We start from the raw sequence: 17,514 nt of genomic DNA, 5'->3' as shown, positions 1-17,514 counted from the left end.
AGGAAGTACTTGGCAGAAATTTAGAAAATCCTTCCTGGAGCAGTAGAAAAGGACCATCATGGCAAAAACATGGAGCTCCTTTCAGAATTTAGAAGCCCTCCTCTCTGCTGCCCTTCCAGAGCCACTGACCTGGTTTCCAAAGTTGCTAATTGATATCCTCAAACAACCAATTATCTAGAGTACTGGTTCATACAACAACAACAACAGCAGCAACAACAACAACAACAACAAAACTTTCATATTGGTTTCATGGAGGAACAAAATGATAACCAAAGATCAAGAAAAAATTGCCATGGTATTTCAGAGGGATGGATCTTTCTGGAATGCCATTGACAGTAACTGTAAGTGCATAATGGCAGCAAGTGTTTCTCTAATGCCATTTGCCTGTTAGTTTCCATCTCTTAGAATCAAAATATAGGAGACTAATGGAATTTGGGCAAGGAAAAAAATCAATGGAGTCCTGTATCTTTGAGTGCTTACAGATGGATGAAAGAAGCTGTATGAAAAAGAACATTTCGATAATAGCTCTTCAGAAAAGTGGCACATTGCTGAGTATATTAGTTATAAACTGGAGATCCACACAAGTTGTGAGCTGTAGCATGTTTGATCCTCAGTTGCAAATAAAACTACAGCAGCAGTAGAGTGTCTATTCCAATGCCAGGCACAATTTTTGTCCCTGCACTAAGCACAATGCCAGCCACATAGTAGGTACTCCATAACCATTTGTTAACCATTTGTTATAATTGCATTTACTTTCATTATACCTTTTGAAAGAAAAGTTACTAATTATAGAGCAACATCCTTTGTGATGTTACTAAAAATAGAGAAACAGGAATGGCTGAAGGAAATTGGCATTGGTGAAGTTTTCTGAATCTAGCTAAATAAATCGTATTTTCTAAATAGAATTTCTGTAGCAATCACTGTATCTGACTCAAAGAGAGGCACTGTTGTCAGACCTTCCTAGCTACAATCCACAGATCAAGTCAACTCTTTTTTAGTTTATTTCTGTTCCTCATGCATGGTACAAAATAAAGTGAAAGACCATCAAGGAAAGCTCTGTTGCTAAACACAGTTCAGAATTTTATACTGCCTTAGATCTCTTTGATCCAAGATTTAAAGGGTGAAATATAGGTCGTGTTAGTATCCCTATTATATTTTGTTAGATTACACTTAGGGCTTTTTGAAAGGTAATTTCAAGTGTTTTGAACATGCATTTTATTACAAGATTTCTATTAGACATGCAATATGGGATTCTGCCCAATATATCCTCTCTGTGATGTGGTGATGGCCTTTGGCTGGCTTCTTGTCACCTTCAGATTGTGCCCCATCTGCATCATGTGAAAAGAGGGCTGATGTGGGTTTGGAAACATACCTATTAAACCAGGAAATCAACCTTTGGATGAAAAGGGAGGGAAATGTGTCTCGATCAGAACAGACCATAAATTTTTCACTCTCTGGAGGGAAAAAGGCATATATTCTCAGAAGAACTTATTGGGTGCAATAGCAGCAGCAAAGAAATGAAAGGTAGGTACACTTCTAAGGGTATCAAATGGTTTTCAGAAAGCTTGGAATTCTTTGATGCTTCTTTCTTTCAGGTCTTTTTCCCCCCCAAATTAGTCTTTTTCATATGTTCCTAACACTGTCTTTTAAAAACATAACTTGCTTAGTTTTCTGTAAAGATAATGGCTTTCTGATTTGAATAGCTGTCTGCTTACATAGTGTGAAGAACAGAGACACTGAAGCTTAAATTCAGCATTCAGTTAATATTTCAATCTATAAGACAAATTTATATTGTTTAAGAGTATATTAGGCTGGGCGCGGTGGCTCAAACCTGTAATCCCAGCACTTTGGGAGGCCGAGATGGGCGGATCACGAGGTCAGGAGATTGAGACCATCCTGGCTAACACGGTGAAACCCCGTCTCTACTAAAAAATACAAAAAACTAGCCGGGCGAGGTGGTGGGCACCTGTAGTCCCAGCTACTCGGGAGGCTGAGGCAGGAGAATGGTGTAAACCCGGGGGGCAGAGCTTGCAGTGAGCTGAGATCCGGCCACTGCACTCCAGCCTGGGCGACAGAGCAGATTCCGTCTCAAAAAAAAAAAAAAAAGAGTATATTAACATATTTGTAATTCTTTTCTGAATAGATTACACACATATATGTGTATATATATAAAAGAATGATTTTACAACAGTCATATGCAATATATCCTTAAACTATAGTGATTTTACATCTACATAGGATATTAAAACATGCATATTTCTGTTTTAAATTTTTCTCAAATTTCTCAAGATATTCCAAGTAATTTTCCATCCTTGTCCTTCCTGCAGCCTTTTCACATATGCACTTACTCATCTTTCTTATGCCCAGTATGTGTCACATAGTAGGTGTTTAATAAATATTTGTGGAATGAGTGAAGGCCCTGAAAGCACATTTAATATATTTTTGTGCTCTTTATCCTTGGTAGCATGCTCATTTAGCAGTTTATCTAGTTTTCACTTTTCCAAAGTCATATACATTTAAAAGGTCAGTCAGACACAGCAGCTTGGTCCAGAAAAACCTGGAAGGCAGTGGAGTTCCTATTACAGGCACTTGTGTAGAGTCCGGGTGACAGCCAGAGAGAAGGAACTTTAATCTTTCATCTACGCTTAGGGAAACAAAATAGACATAAGCTCAGTTGGCAGAAATCTCACCCCAAGTGAATGTTAGACCCAGAAAACCTACAAGAGAAGATTCAGTTACCTGTGGTCTAAGGCTGATCAGCAAATATTTATTGAGCACCTACTATGCCCAGGAAACTGTGCAAGGTGCAGAGGATGCCAACCCCCTTGCTGATACTTGAGCAGACACAGGGTAAGATGAATTTCGACATAGCCTACCTCCACAGAGCAGCCCTTTGTGTCTCACGCAGGAAAAATTGTCACACTGGCAATAAGGCCCATAAATGTTTCCATAGGGAGACAAGTGGCAGATACACTGCCCACAGTAGCAGTCACCCCTTCCACTGCAGGAGGGATGATCTGGGGCCTCCTTGCAGGAATCTGTGCTCAGCATGTCCTCGCCACACTCACAGTGAGGCCCCATGTGGCCAGGGTGGCAGGCACACACCCCACACTGGAAGGAGCCGTTCCCATGGTGACATTTGGAGCTGTTCACTTCCACTTCTTTCTGACAGTCGCAGTTGCATTCTGGACTGACAAGTAATTCCAGGGCGTCCCCCAGCCCCACAGGCTTTATGATAATGTGCCTGCTTCTTCTCTCACAGTTTGGGATATTCACAGTCACGTTGAAGGAAGCCTGGAAAAGAAAAACTAATTATCTCCCTCCATCCACCAAAATGCATGAGGTGAAACAAGGCTTCACGGAAATCAGCTTTGCCAAAAGCATTTACTAGAAAATCTTTGAAAATTGCTTTTAAAATTCTTGAAAGAAATCCAACTTCAGTGAGCTCAGCTAATTTCTGACCCATCCAGGTATTTATTCAGATGATCTATTGGCCAGCTACTTACTGTGTCTCCCACTTTCATGTGAGAGCATTTCTTTTGGTGTTGGAAGAATGTACCGTTGTTACAGATGGCTGTAAATGACAAGTTGAGTCCTTCAGTGTCTCCTAACACTTCCAGTTCCACCTCAGACCGCAGTTCCTTTAGTTACAATATAAAGAGTTCAGTGAAGTCACAACCCCAAAAATATAGCCAGAAGAAGAAACTGTGAATCATGTTCATTGAACTACAAATGAGTAAAACTAAATTGGGTGTCAAAAGGAATTACCAACCAAAAGCAAGAAAGTGAGCAATCATATATACATTTTATATATTATCAAATCTAAGGTGCCAACAATTATAAGATACACCATTATCTTATGACATTAAACTATGACAAAATACCTCAAGATGGTTCTGCACAACATATGAATCAGTCCTATCCATCTACCATTGCTTTGAAAATTATTTTATCCATTCTGAAGGATTCGGCAAATTCTCCTGTCCTGAGTTGCGCAGATTGGCATATAAAAGGCAATTCTTTTGCTTATATCTCAGTAACAAAATTTAACAACAGCTTCCTTTATGTGTATCATGATTTCTTAGCTCCCATAAACCAGCTGTTTGTTGCTTTGCAAAGAATCCAGAATTGAAGTCATTCCTCCACCAATGAATATTTGCTTCATTGATATCAAATTTATACCCTGCTGCTCTGTTTTGGTACATTTCTGCATACATGATAAACTTTTCATTTCAATATCGAATCATAGTACACACTTTTAAAGATATGTTAAAACAGCAATTAAACTTAATACTTAAGTAGCAACAATGCCTTTAACTAATTGAAGTGAGTACAATCACAATTGTCCATGAAAACTACATCATGACTGCTGCCTGGCACCACAATGGTGATTGTAACTCACCATCAGTTGTAAGATGGAGCTCAATTTTAGAAATGTTAAAATGTGGGGAGAAAGTGTGCCTTAAAATCAATATTGGAATGTATTTAGTACCTATTGCACATTTAGTGTAGAGTTAGGTCTGGGGAATACTATAAGAAAGCTTTCTGCCCTCAAGAAGTTTATTATCTTACTTTCTTTATTCCTTGTTCACTTATAAAACAAAAGTCTGTATTGTAGGTGAAGCAAACCAAATTATGAAAAATAGAAAAACAGAATAAAACCAATTTTAAAATACTATAAATAAATTTATACTTCAGTTAATCCAAAAGTTTTAAGTCCACATATCTATTTTCTTGTTGGCATTTTAAAAGCATATTCAGCTTCAAATTTCTCTTAAGTGTAATTTTTAAAAATTTATTTTATTTTAAATTTGTGTGGGTATGTAATAGGTGTATATATTTATGGAGAAATGAGATGCTTTGATACCTTATATGTAATTTCGCCAAATGTATAGTAAAATGACCCTGCCTTCCTCCAAAATCTGCTTACACCAAAATAATACGATTAAAATAGAAGCAATGTTGGAGATAAAGTTGGGAGCTAAATAAAAATTAAGGGATATGAGCTAGAAGACTGTGACAGCAATTATAAGGACTAGCGGATGATATGATCTGATCTAAGTAAAGGAAATTTCAGCATTACTATAATTTAATAGCATATTGCAAATTTAACCATGAATATTTTAGTCTGAATTTCCCAAAGAAAGGACATAAATGCTTATTTGTATTTTTCATCGTTTCATTCATTCATTTTTTTTGAGCATCTCTTACGAACCAGGAAAAACAAAAGAAACCAAGTCAATTCCCTCCTGGGATTTAAACACCAGCAGAGGAACTTATCCTTGGGATTGCTGATATTTTGGTAGTCTTTATTATACGATTAGGGAAGAAAGGACATTAGTGAATGATGATCAGATAAGTACACATTGGTATTTAAGTTTTTTAAAAATATCAATGTGGCACTGTAAATTACTGAGCTGAAGTTTGTAGCCACAAAGTTACAAACACAAATTGTCTACCTCTGCCCTACTAGAGGTCAGTCAGAAGCGTTTTACGTTTTCTTTCAAAATATTCTCTTTCCTTCTCTCTCTTTTTATAGACTAGAAAGAAATTCAGCCTATGGGTCCTCAACGTATACTCTTTTTAGTATACGTTTAAAAATAACAGTAGAAAAATAATTTGAACTAGTGCCAGGATCCATTACAGACTTTGCCTTGTGAATCATAAAGTTCCAATAATAACTCCAGTGCAAGATGGTTTCATTTAAGAATAATAGACACTTCTTAGTATTTCTGAGATAGTAAAACAAGGACAGAAGACTTACTTCAAATGTTTAACGCCTTGAGTTCAACTATCCTGTAAGTTACGTAAGTATTTGAGATCATAAAGTGAGCCGTAACCTCTGGCAGAGCAAGCAGAGGCATGGGGGCTGCTCTCGCTGGAGGGGGAAATATTTTTGACAATTCAGTGTTTTCTAATCTGCTTAGTTTCTCTGAAGATGTTAGTGGCCAACACTGTTGAGAGTATTGGGTTCGAAAAAATGGAGTGCATTCTGATACAGTGAAGGATTGCTGTGTGATATTATTTGATTCTGCAAATTAAAACTTTAATTACTGCATGAGAGGGAGGAAGGTTTTTATAGCGTTTTGTGGAGGAGCATTCCTATCTGGAAGAATTTCAAGCATGAGCTAATGTGGTGATTAATTTGATGTGACCTAAGAAAACTGAAATTCCTGAGGCTATCAGTAAAACAAACCAAACCAAACCAAACCATCATCCTATAATTTTAATGGACACATCTGTATTTTATTTTCTGAAGAAATGAAATACTTGAGAAAATATATCTTGCTTTTCTTCCTTCAGGGTAGTTTCAAAATTGGTGGGCCAATGTCAAAATTATTGGGAACTTTTTTTTCTTTCCGAAATATGTAGCTCTCATTTCCCCTAAAGTCCTTCTTTAGGGTGGACTGTGATGTCTGTGAGAGGAATCTGGATAGGCCTATTTTTAGAAACTTTCCATGTTGATTCTGATATGTCATTTTATTTAAGGAATGCTGGTTCAGTACATGCTAAATGTTGGCGTATATTACATGTGGGCCATTTTTTTTTTGATTTTTGATGTTTTACAATTACAAAAAAAGGGGGGGATGATATTTAGGAACCAAAATTAAAAATAATTGGCAACCAACCATCCATTGTTGACTAACGGAATTATGAAATGGAGACAAAGAATGAGAACGTAACAACACCATAGGCATATGTTCTAATTTTAAGGGAGGAATTCTGTCCTCAGGTACTAATTCCTAAAGTCAAAGCAAAAATTTACACACCTACTCATAAACCAGTGGAAAATGTCCCTAGTTCCCAAAAGTATAGAAACTAAAAAGTGGCATTCCTTGTGTACCGGTGTTTTGGTGCACAGCCAGCACTTGTATTTTTGCTTGAGTTATGACCTAGTATCGTCAAGCTTGTGGAGTTAGCTCTCTACATAACTCTGTCACTCACTGGCAATTTAAACTTCATTTTTTTCAGACAGAGGAGAGCTTAATTGTATGACTCATGGAGGCTTTAAAATTTTGCTGGCAACAATGTTGCTGTTGCTTATTATTATATAAACAACCTCAACTTTATGATCAGTTTTATGATTTTTCTATCTTCAATTCCACCTTCCAGGAAGATCAGCAAGCAAAATGAACAAAATTTATATTTTGATTGCATTCATGCAGAGACGTTTTTTGGATAAGCACTCTCTCTACCAACAAGTAACTAACATTTAACTGCCTAAATCACATCTTAGTTTTTGAATACCAAAGAAATGCAAAAAAGATGCCAGCTGTAAAATATCCTACTTCATAAGCTGAGATGATCAGCTGGAGAATGTTTCCGGAGTCCTTCTGAAGTAGCCCTACCGTAGCTCCAGGAATAAGTTTTGCGTAATTCTGTAAACAGAAAAAGAGTAAGTCAATCTTTGTTTCCTCACGGTAATGGAGAAAAGTGTGGGTTTGAGCCTGCTGGCTATGATTGCCTCTATTTAACTGGCTGGAGAAAACAGGTTCATGATAACAAATCTGCTTTTCTCCTGAAACTGTAGCCTTTACTTTGTGCTGCTTCCTGTGCTCAAGTGGAAAATGGATTGGATGGAGTCAGCACTGGGGAAATCTAGGGTCTGTGGTTGCCATGGTCGAGGGTCTGTGATTGCCATGGTCTAGGGCTGTGACTTTTGTCTCCAGAGGAGTCAAGTCTCAAATAATAGTAACATTTATATAACGTCTTCCATTTGTGAAGCATCCTTTGTCCAAAACGTTCTCAGCACACGACCAGGAACTTCTCTTTTTGTAAAGTTGCAGAAACCAAGGTTTGGTGCACACAGGCAATGAGGGGAATCAGGTCGCTCTGTAAGTCATTCAGTTAAGAGGTCTTAAGGAGTAACCTCTTGGTGGAGAAAGAGAGTGAATTATTGGATGCTTGCACTGAGCTCTCCCTTCCTCTGGTAATGCGCTCCCTTTCAGGGTGCTAGCACCGTGCTGGGGTTAGTTGGAATTGCTCCCACCACATCACCATGGAGTGAGTCAGAAACTAGTGCAGAAAGCATTCTTTACCCACAGTGTTTTTTCCTGAGGCGTCATTCCCACCTGAGAACTAGCAATATGAGTTCATCATCACTCCAGGCATTGGGCATGGGCATGGAATGAGGCACGGCAAAGAAGGGAATTTTCCGGACAGCTGGAAATTTCCCCCACCCTGGAGTTTTATGTTTTAAATTTTGTTGTTTTCAAATGAAAAGTTTTCTAAGGTGTGTGATACACATACTTGCCTTCTTAAACAAAGATTCCTCAAAATACTTTGGCTTTTTTCTTGAAGGAATGGAGTTATTACTTATCAATATTAACTATAGTTTTGCCAGGCATGCTGCCTCACATCTGTAATCCCAGCACTTTGGGAGGTCAAGGCAGGCAGATCACTTGGGCTCAGGAGTTCGAGGCCAGCCTGGCCAACATGGTGAAACCCCATCTCTACTAAAAATACAAAAATTAGCTGGGTGTGGTGGCACTCCTGTGGTCCCAGCTACTTGGAGGCTGAGGCAGGAGGATCACTTAAGCCCAGGAGGTTGAGGCTGCAGTGAGCTGATATGGTGCCACTGCACTCCAACCTGGGTGACAAAGTGAGACCCTGTCTCAAAAAAAATCATGATAAATAAACTGTGGTTCTATAATCATCAAAGCCTTTTGAAACCTCCAGAGAGGTCACACTCATATCAAGTGGACCCTGAGTGTTACGTTGTTGCTTCTTATATGTGTTTTTAAATGATTTCTACCTTCTCCTTGGTGAGCTCTAAGGTCTTACTCACCTACTAATTTACTCATTTATCTATTTACTGTTGCATTCAACATCTACTAAGTAGGTTTGCTATACTGTACTATGTCAACAACCACTCCTTCTGTCAGCTGTGGTCTTCTGAGTTGCTGTGTGCTATGAAATTGGATGACTGAATTTATTAAAATTGTATGTAGAAAAAAGTAAGTAAGCTTTGACTGAAGGATTTAGGGTATCTCATATAGTTCAAACATAATGATACTCTGTCTTATTTAAAGAAGATTTAAGTGTTTTAGAAAATGCAAAAAACCTAAATTAGAATGGATAATTATCATTAATTATAATAGTGATACCAAGATAATAAATTAGGACAAAAGGAAACAAGCAGAGGAACAAATGAAGCCAGGGCAACATTAGAACACAGAAAACATGCAGGGTGTCCCGGGCACTTGCTATAAGTGGGTCCTTGGGTGAGTCCACACTTTCTACACTTATGTGGAAAAATGGGCTTTGGTTTTGATTTGAGGGTTTGTAATGTTCCTCTTATTTCAGTGGTCATGATTGTGTTGAAGTGTGAAGTCAGTAGGAATCTAAATTTTTTTTTTTACTGTTGTTAATTTTTATTTTTAGAGACAGGGTCTCACTCTGTTGCCCAGGCTGGAGTGCAGTGAATGGCCTGATAAATAGCTCACTGTAGCCTCGAACTCCTAGGCTCAAGCAATGCTCTCACCTCCGCCTTCCAAAGTGTCGGGATTACAGGTGTGAGCCACTGAGCCTGGCAAAATCTGAACTCTTAACAGTGTGAGATGCTGCTCTGCCTTGACACTATTTTATTATTGAGGGGGCTGTGGGCAGTAATCCAGGTAACATTCCTTACCTTACTCTGTGTCCCACATTGCTGCCTGATGATGGAGTACCCCCTTTTGTTTCCCTGAGTCAGGGAAAACTTGTAAAGTACAAGGAAGGCACTGGTTTACGGACTTACCTTTTCAAATAAACACACGTCACAAAGGGCTGCGAAGCACTTGACATGTGGTTAATGGTGAATACCTACATAGGAACTTGAATTCCACTTAAGTGAAGCTGGAATGTGTGTAAATTTGACTGATCCCAGAAGAGATGGCAGAGGGAACCTTTCAAGCTTGACAAAGAAAGGTTTAGGTCCCTTAGGAAAAGGATATCAAGGCTCTTAGCTTTCTACAAAACTGCTATCCTTGAAAAACATCCTGAGAACCCCAACACTGAGGTGTCACAGATACATTCTGCAAGCACAAGTTCAAGTGGCCTCCAAATTTGTGGTTAATTCTTGGCTAACAAAGCCAAACCCATCCACTTCCTAAAGCATAATTATAATCCTGCATGTGGTATGACGTTTGGCATTTGGCTATTAGGACAAGTGGTTAGCATTAATCGCTGACTGCCACTAGAGTGACAATATAAAAGGGTTGGCAGCCAGTAGCAGTAACCAGTGGTGACACTGACAGTTGCGCAGAGGAAAACTATTAATTTCTGGATGCTGAGTCCCCTCAAAAGCATTTCAAATAATTAACTAAAAATATGGACAATTTGGCTTCCTGCTCTAACACTGTCAAAATTTATACTTTAAATATTGTAGTATTATGATTACTGTAAATATCATGTGTCAAATGCTTTTCTTTCATTAAAGTCTTAACGCACTATTATAAATTGTTGTAATTAAACATGTTTAATGTTAGAAAAAGGATGATTTTGCATGCCTGGATGTGATGAATTATAGTATTTGTGACTCTAAAAGATGATGCTTGGATATTAGAAATGGTGAACACTGCAAATATGATGTTGCATGAGCTGATTAGAAATGCAAGCTCTGATGCTTGGGCCTGAATTCTCTATTATCTATCTGCAGATTACCCTAATTATGGATTTTCCTCGTCCTCCCTACCATACCACCCAGAAGTTCCTGAGGTTGCTTTTCTCACTCATTCTTTCTGATTACCTTAGTTTTCTTAACTTCCTTCTTCAAGCCCTATTTATCTCTTTACTCGGCCCCCATCTCCAAAAAGAGTATGTATGTATCTAACAGTCTGCATTTGTTCCCTGGAAATCTCCTCTTTGTGGAAGAGAAAGGATAAGAAACCAACAGAGAGCTATTTAGCAGGCAGGTGTGATACAGAGGAAATCACCTGCATTCCCACCTGCACATCCTGGGCTCCTCTCAGAGAGGGACTCCCAGTTTGGTGCCTCTCAGTGTCTGGCTGCCAGAACCAGCTGTCAGGTGTGCACTCCTGCTTGGCTCAGGGCAGAGGAACATGCAGTCACACACCTGCTGCCTGGTTAACTGTGGACAGGCTGTTGGTTGGCCTTCTCTTCAACAAGACTCGTGTTGAGGACCTTACAGAGCCTCTCTGGCTTTGGTGATATTCTGGCTTTCTGTCCTGCAGAAAAGGAAGCTCCTGATGTTGCCCCTGTTCCTGCTCCAACTACACCTGCTGTGTGGTTAGCTCTTCAGAACCTGGATGTCTGCTGGGTCAGTGTTTCGTATTAACTGTATCCTTGCTGGGTACCTTGATTTGGTTTCTGCTTTGGACAGTGACTCTAGTGGGCCCTTATAGCCTAAATCTTATGACATTTCTACTATAGTCTCAGAGACCCCTCCCACCTCAGAGCTCAGTAGCCCTCATTTGATAAAGACCATGTGACGCATGCCCCTCATTTCAGGGTGAGAAGTCACAAGTCAAGTGGTCACGTATCAGCTAGCAGCAATTTTTTTTCTTGCTTTTATTATTATTTTAATGGATGCATAATAAACTGTTCACATTTATGGGGTACAGTGTGGTATTTTGATGCATATATATGATGTTTAATGATCAAATCTATCACATTTTAATAAAGAATTTGTAAAACCAAGTGCTCAGAGCAGCCGGCTACTTCCCTTTAGACTCTGCTTGCTTAACTCTCTTTATGAAGCCTCACTAATGTGTCACTAATGTTACTTTATTTTATGCTCACAGCACTGTTTGTTTTCAATATTATATTATTAACCAACATCAGTGTTTCTAATCTGTAAATAGACTTACTATATGTATTCTACTGAAATACATTTACTAAAAGATTGGCTTGCATAGACTAAGAATATATGATGTTATATAGTCTGCTTATAAATTTCTCTTCTAATCTTTCTAAGTATTTTTTTCATTACTTTTTATCTCTTTAGTTAGCAGCTCCTTGCGGTGCATTCTCTCTCTCTCTGTCTCTCTCTCTCCCCCTGTTTCTCTCTCTCTTTTTCTTTCTTATAAACTTTAATGGCAGCATAATATACAGATTGTGCCAGTAATAAGTATATAGTTCAAGAAATATTTAAAGAGTAAACAAGCAAATACCATCACCCAGAAAAATCTATAAATAGAATATAAGCCGGGCTCAGTGGCTCATGCCTGTAATCCCAACACTTTGGGAGGCTGAGGTGGGTATATCACTCAAGCCCAGGAGTTCGAGACCAGCCAGGTAACATAGGGAGACCCCATCTCTACAAAAAATACAAAAATTAGCCTGGCATGTTGGTGTGCACCTGCAGTCCCAGCTACTGGAAGGCTGAGGTGGGAAGATTGCTTGAGTTTGGGAGGTTGAGGCTGCAGCCACTGCATTCCAGCCTGGGTGACAGAGTGAGACCTTGCCTCAGAAAAAAAGAAAGAAAGGAAAGGAAAGGAAAGGAGGGAGGGAGGGAGGAAGGAAGGAAGGAAAGAAGAATAAAGAAAGAAAGAGAAAGAAAGAAAGAAAGAAAGAAAGAAAGAAAGAAAGAAAGAAAGAAGGAAAGAAGGAAAGAAAGAAAGAAAGAAAGATAGAAAGAAAGAGAAAGAAAGAAAGAAAGAAAGAAAGAAAGAAAGAAAGAAAGAAAGAAGGAAAGAAGGAAAGAAAGAGAAATAGAATATAACCAGCCCCCTGGTATCTTCCCTTGTATTGCCTTTCAGTCATTACTCTTCCCCACAAAAGCACAACCACTATTTTGACTTTTACCACTGTAGAAGTCAGGGGAGTTATCTTCATGGCCTTATGGTTAACAAGAATATCTTAAGTAGGATAGAAAAAGCACTACCCGTAAAGGAAAAGATTCATAAATAAGACTTAAAATTAATAATTTCATTTATAGATACACAGTATAGATTCAATGCAATGCCAATCAAAATGCCATCAAATTATTTTGTGGGTATTAACAAACTGATTCTAAAGTTTATATGGAGAGGCAAAAGATCCAGAATAGCCAACACTGAAGATGAACAAAGTTGGAGGACTGACACTATCTGACTTCAAGACTTACTATAAAGCTGCAGCAATCCAAAGAGTGTGGTATTGACAAAAGAATAGTCAGACAAATGTAACAGAATAGAGAACCCAGAAATAGACCCACATAAATATGGTCAACTGATCCTTGACAAAGGAGCAAAGGCAACACAATGGAACAAGGATAGTCTTTTCAACAAACGGTGCTTGAACAACTGGACATCCACATGAAAAAAAAATCTAGACACATTATTACACCCTTTACAAACATTAGCTCAAAATGATCACAGACCTAAATGTAAAATGCAAAACAATAAAACTCCAAAAAGATAACGGTAGAAAAATATAGATGACCTTGAGTTTATTGATGACTTTTTAGATATAACACCAAAGGCACAATCCATGAAAGAAAAATTGGTAAGCTTGGACTTAAAATAAAAAACTTCTACTCTGTGAAAAATGATGTCAAGAGAACATGAAAACAAGTCAGGGACTGGAAGAAAATATTTGCAAAATACACATCTACTACAGGAGTATTACCAAAATATACAAAGAACTCTTAAAACTCAACAAGAAAACAAACATTTCAATTAAAAAAGGAGCCAAAGACATTAGCAGACATATTACCAAAGAAGATACAGAGATGGCAAATAGGCATATGAAAATTTGCTCCACATTAAATGTCAGCAGGGAAATGCAAATTAAACAACAATGAAATACCATTATGAATGTATTAGAATGGCCCAAATCCAGAATACTGACACCACCAAATGCTGACTAGGATATGGAGCAGCAGGAATTCTCATTCATCGCTTGTGAGAATGCAAAATGATTCAGCCACTACAAAAGACAGTGTGGTAGTTTCTTGCAAAACAAAACAAACACTTACCATATGATCCAGTGATCAGACTCTTTGGAATTTACCAAAAAGAGTTGAATACTTCCACGATGGCTGAATAGGAACAGCTCCGGTCTGCAGTTCCCAGCATGATCAACACAGAAGATGGGTTATTTCTGCATTTTCAACTGAGGTACCTAGCTCATCTCACTGGAACTGGCTGGACAGTGGGTGCCGCCCACAGAGGGCAAGCCAAAGCAGGGCAGGGCATCACCTCACCCACGAAGTGCAAAGGGTCGGGGGATTTCCCTTTCCTAGCCAAGGGAAGCCATGACAGACTACCTGGAAAAACGGGACATTCCCGCACAAATACTGTGCTTTTCCCAAGGCCTTAGCAACTGGCAGACAAGGTGATTCTCTCCCATACCTGGCTAAGTGGCTTCCACACCCACAGAGCCTTGCTCACTGCTAGTGCAGCAGTCTGAGATCAATCAGCCGGACGGCAGCCTGGCTGGGGGAGGGGCGTCTGCCATTGCAGAGGCTTGAGTAGGTAAACAAAGCGGCCAGAAAGCTCAAACAGGGCGGAGACCACGGCAGCTCAACAAGGCCTACTGCCTCTAGACTCCACATCTGTGGGCAGGGCATAGCTGAACAAAAGGCAGCAAACTTCTGTAGACTTAAACGTCCCTGTCTGATAGCTCTGAAGAGAGCACTGTTCTCCCAGCAAGGTGTTTGAGCTCTGAGAATGGACAGAATGCCTTCTCAAGTGGGTCCCTGTTCCCTGTGTAGCCTAACTGGGAGACACCTCCCAGTAGGAGCTGACAGACACCTCACATAGGCGGCTGCCCCTCTGGAACAAAGCTTCCAGAAGAAGGATCAGGCAGCAATATTTGCTCTTCTTCAACATTGGCTGTTCTGCAGCCTCTGCTTGTGATATCCAGACAAACAGGGTCTGGAGTGGAACTCCAGCAAACTCCAATAGACCTGCAGCTGAGAGACCTGACTGTTAGAAGGAAAGCTAACAAACAAAAGGAATAGCATCAACATCAACAAAAAGGTCATCTACACCAAAACCCCATCTGTAGGTCACCAACATCAGAGACCAAAGGTAGATAAAACCACAAAGATGGGGAGAATCCAGAGCAGAAAAGCTGAAAATTCTAAAAATCAGAGTGCCTCTTCTCCTCCAAAGGATCACAGCTCCTCACCAGCAATGGAACAAAGCTGGATGGAGAATAACTTTGATGAGCTGACAGAAGTAGGCTTCAGAAAGTTGGTAATAACAAACTTCTCTGAGCTAAAGGAGGATGTTCGAACCCATCGCAAGGAAGCTAAAAACCTTGAAAAAAGATTAGACAAATGGCTAACCAAAATAAACGGTGTAGAGAAGGCCTTAAATGACTTGATGAAGCTGAAAACTGTGGCATGAGAACTTCGTGACGCATGCACAAGCTTTAATAGCCAATTTGATCAAGTGGAAGAAAGGGTATCAGTGACTTAAGATCAAATTAATAAAGTGAGAAAACAAGGTTAGAGAAAAAAACAGTAAAAAGAAATTGTTTGGACGAACGGAGGCAAGATGGTGCACTTCCGGGTTCTTCTTCACCAACTTTTCCCGCGCGCGAAAATGGAGCCGGTGCCCAGGGAGGGTGCAGACTACCCGGGCATGTGCCAGGTGACGTCAATCCGAAGAGACCAAGATTTACCTGGTCGCACCTGCGGAACGCCCCCCGACACGCCTGTGCCCTGCCTATTGCCTTCCCACTCCTAGAAAAGCCGCTCCGGACGGACGCCACGCGCAGCCTTCCTTAGTCCCTCACTCCGGTCGGGACTGTATTAGGAACTCTGTCCGAGAGCTTCACTGGGTGACTCTCTTGGCCTCCTTTGCTGGAGGCCAACAGACCTCTGCCTACCCACCTTCTTCCCCTGAAGCTAGGTGACCAAAAATAAATTTGCAGTTTTGCTCCTACCCTTGCCTACCCACCTTCTTCCCCTGAAGCTAGGTGACCAAAAATAAATTTGCAGTTTTGCTCCTACCCTTGCCTACTCGCTCTTTTGTGCTCACTCTGGTGGTCTTAGAAAAACAAATCAGAAATGAACAAAGCCTCTAAGAAATATGGGACTATGTGAAAAGACCAAATCTATGTTTGATTGGTGTACGTGAAAGTGATGGGGAGAATGGAACCAAGTTGTAAAACCCGCTTTAGGATATTATCCAGGAGAACTTCCCCAACATAGCAGGGCAGGCCAACATTCAAATTCAGGAAATACAGAGAACACTACAAATATACTCCTTGAGAAGAGCAACTCCAAGACACACAATTGTCAGATTCACCAAAGTTGAAATGAAGGAAAAAGTGTTAAGAGCAGCCAGAGAGAAAGGTCAGTTTGCCCACAAAGGGAAGCCCATCAGATTAACAGTGGATCTCTCAGCAGAAACTCTACAAGCCAGAAGAGAGTGGGAGCCAATATTCAACATTCTTAAAGAAGAGAATTTTCCACCCAGAATTTCATATCCAGCTAAACTAAGCTTCATAAGTGAAGGAGAAATAAAATCCTTTACAGACAAGCAAATGCTGAGAGATTTTGTCACCACAAGGCCTGCCTTACAAGGAGCTCCTGAAGGAAGCACTAAACATGGAAAGAAACAACTGGTACGAGCCACTGCAAAAATACACCAAATTGTAAAGAACATCGATGCTATGAAGAAACTGCATCAATTAACAGACAAAATAACCAGTGAACATCATAATAACAGGATCAAATTCACACATAACAATGTTAACCTTAAATGTAAAGGGACTAAATGCTCCAATTAAAAGACACAGACTGGCAAATTGGATAAAGAGCCAAGACCCATCAGTGTGCTGTATTCAGGAGACCCATCTCACATGCAGAGACACACATAGGCTCAAAATAAAGGGATGGAGGAAGATCTACAAAGCAAATGGAAAGCATAAAAAGCACAACCCTAGTCTCTGATAAAACAGACTTTAAACCAACAAAGATCAAAAAAGACAAAGAAGGCCATTACATAATGGTAAAGGGATCAATTCAACAAGAAGAGCTAACTATCCTAAATATATATGCACCTAACACAGGAGCACCCAGATTCATAAAACAAGTCCTTAGAGACCTACAAAGAGACCTAGACACTCATATAATAATAATGAGAGACTTTAACACCCCACTGTCAATGTTAGACAGATAAACGAGACAGAAGCTTAACAAGGATATCCAGGACCTGAACTCAGCTCTGCAACAAGTAGACCACATATCTTCAGAATTCTCCACCCCAAATCAACAGAATATACATTCTTCTCCTTATTCTAAAATTGACCACATATTTATTCTAAAATATTCTAAAATATACATTGCACTTATTCTAAAATTGACCACATAATTGGAAGTAAAGCACTCCTCAGCAAATGGAAAGAACAGAAATCACAACGAACAGTCTCTCAGACCACAGTACAATAAAATTAGAACTCAGGATTAAGAAACTCACTCAAAAGTGCACAACTACATGGAAACTGAACAACTTGCTCCTGAATGACTACCGGGTAAATAACGAAATGAAGGCAGAAATAAAGATGTTCTTTGAAACCAATGAGAACAAAGGCACAATGTACCAGAATCTCTGGGACACATTTAAAGCAGTGTGT

General features: G+C 39.6%; 1 protein-coding gene across 3 annotated transcripts in view; it reads right to left on the bottom strand.

The window, feature by feature from the left end:
- Positions 1 to 17,514, bottom strand: part of ITGB6 (integrin, beta 6) — an 85,812-nt gene that overhangs the window by 24,602 nt on the left and 43,696 nt on the right. For all 3 annotated transcript variants that reach the window (XM_011947116.1, XM_011947115.1, XM_011947117.1), the window contains 3 exons: positions 7,290 to 7,379; positions 3,507 to 3,641; positions 2,877 to 3,294 (listed from right to left, as the gene is read on the bottom strand). In XM_011947116.1, coding sequence (XP_011802506.1) covers positions 2,877 to 3,294; positions 3,507 to 3,641; positions 7,290 to 7,379 — 643 coding nt within the window. The remainder of the gene's footprint in view (positions 1 to 2,876; positions 3,295 to 3,506; positions 3,642 to 7,289; positions 7,380 to 17,514) is intronic.

Source organism: Colobus angolensis, unplaced genomic scaffold (assembly GCF_000951035.1).
Source record: "Colobus angolensis palliatus isolate OR3802 unplaced genomic scaffold, Cang.pa_1.0 Scaffold259, whole genome shotgun sequence".
NCBI lineage: Eukaryota > Metazoa > Chordata > Mammalia > Primates > Cercopithecidae > Colobus > Colobus angolensis.
The sequence above is the reverse complement of the archived record's forward strand: the minus strand, read 5'-3'. Positions and strand labels throughout refer to the sequence as shown.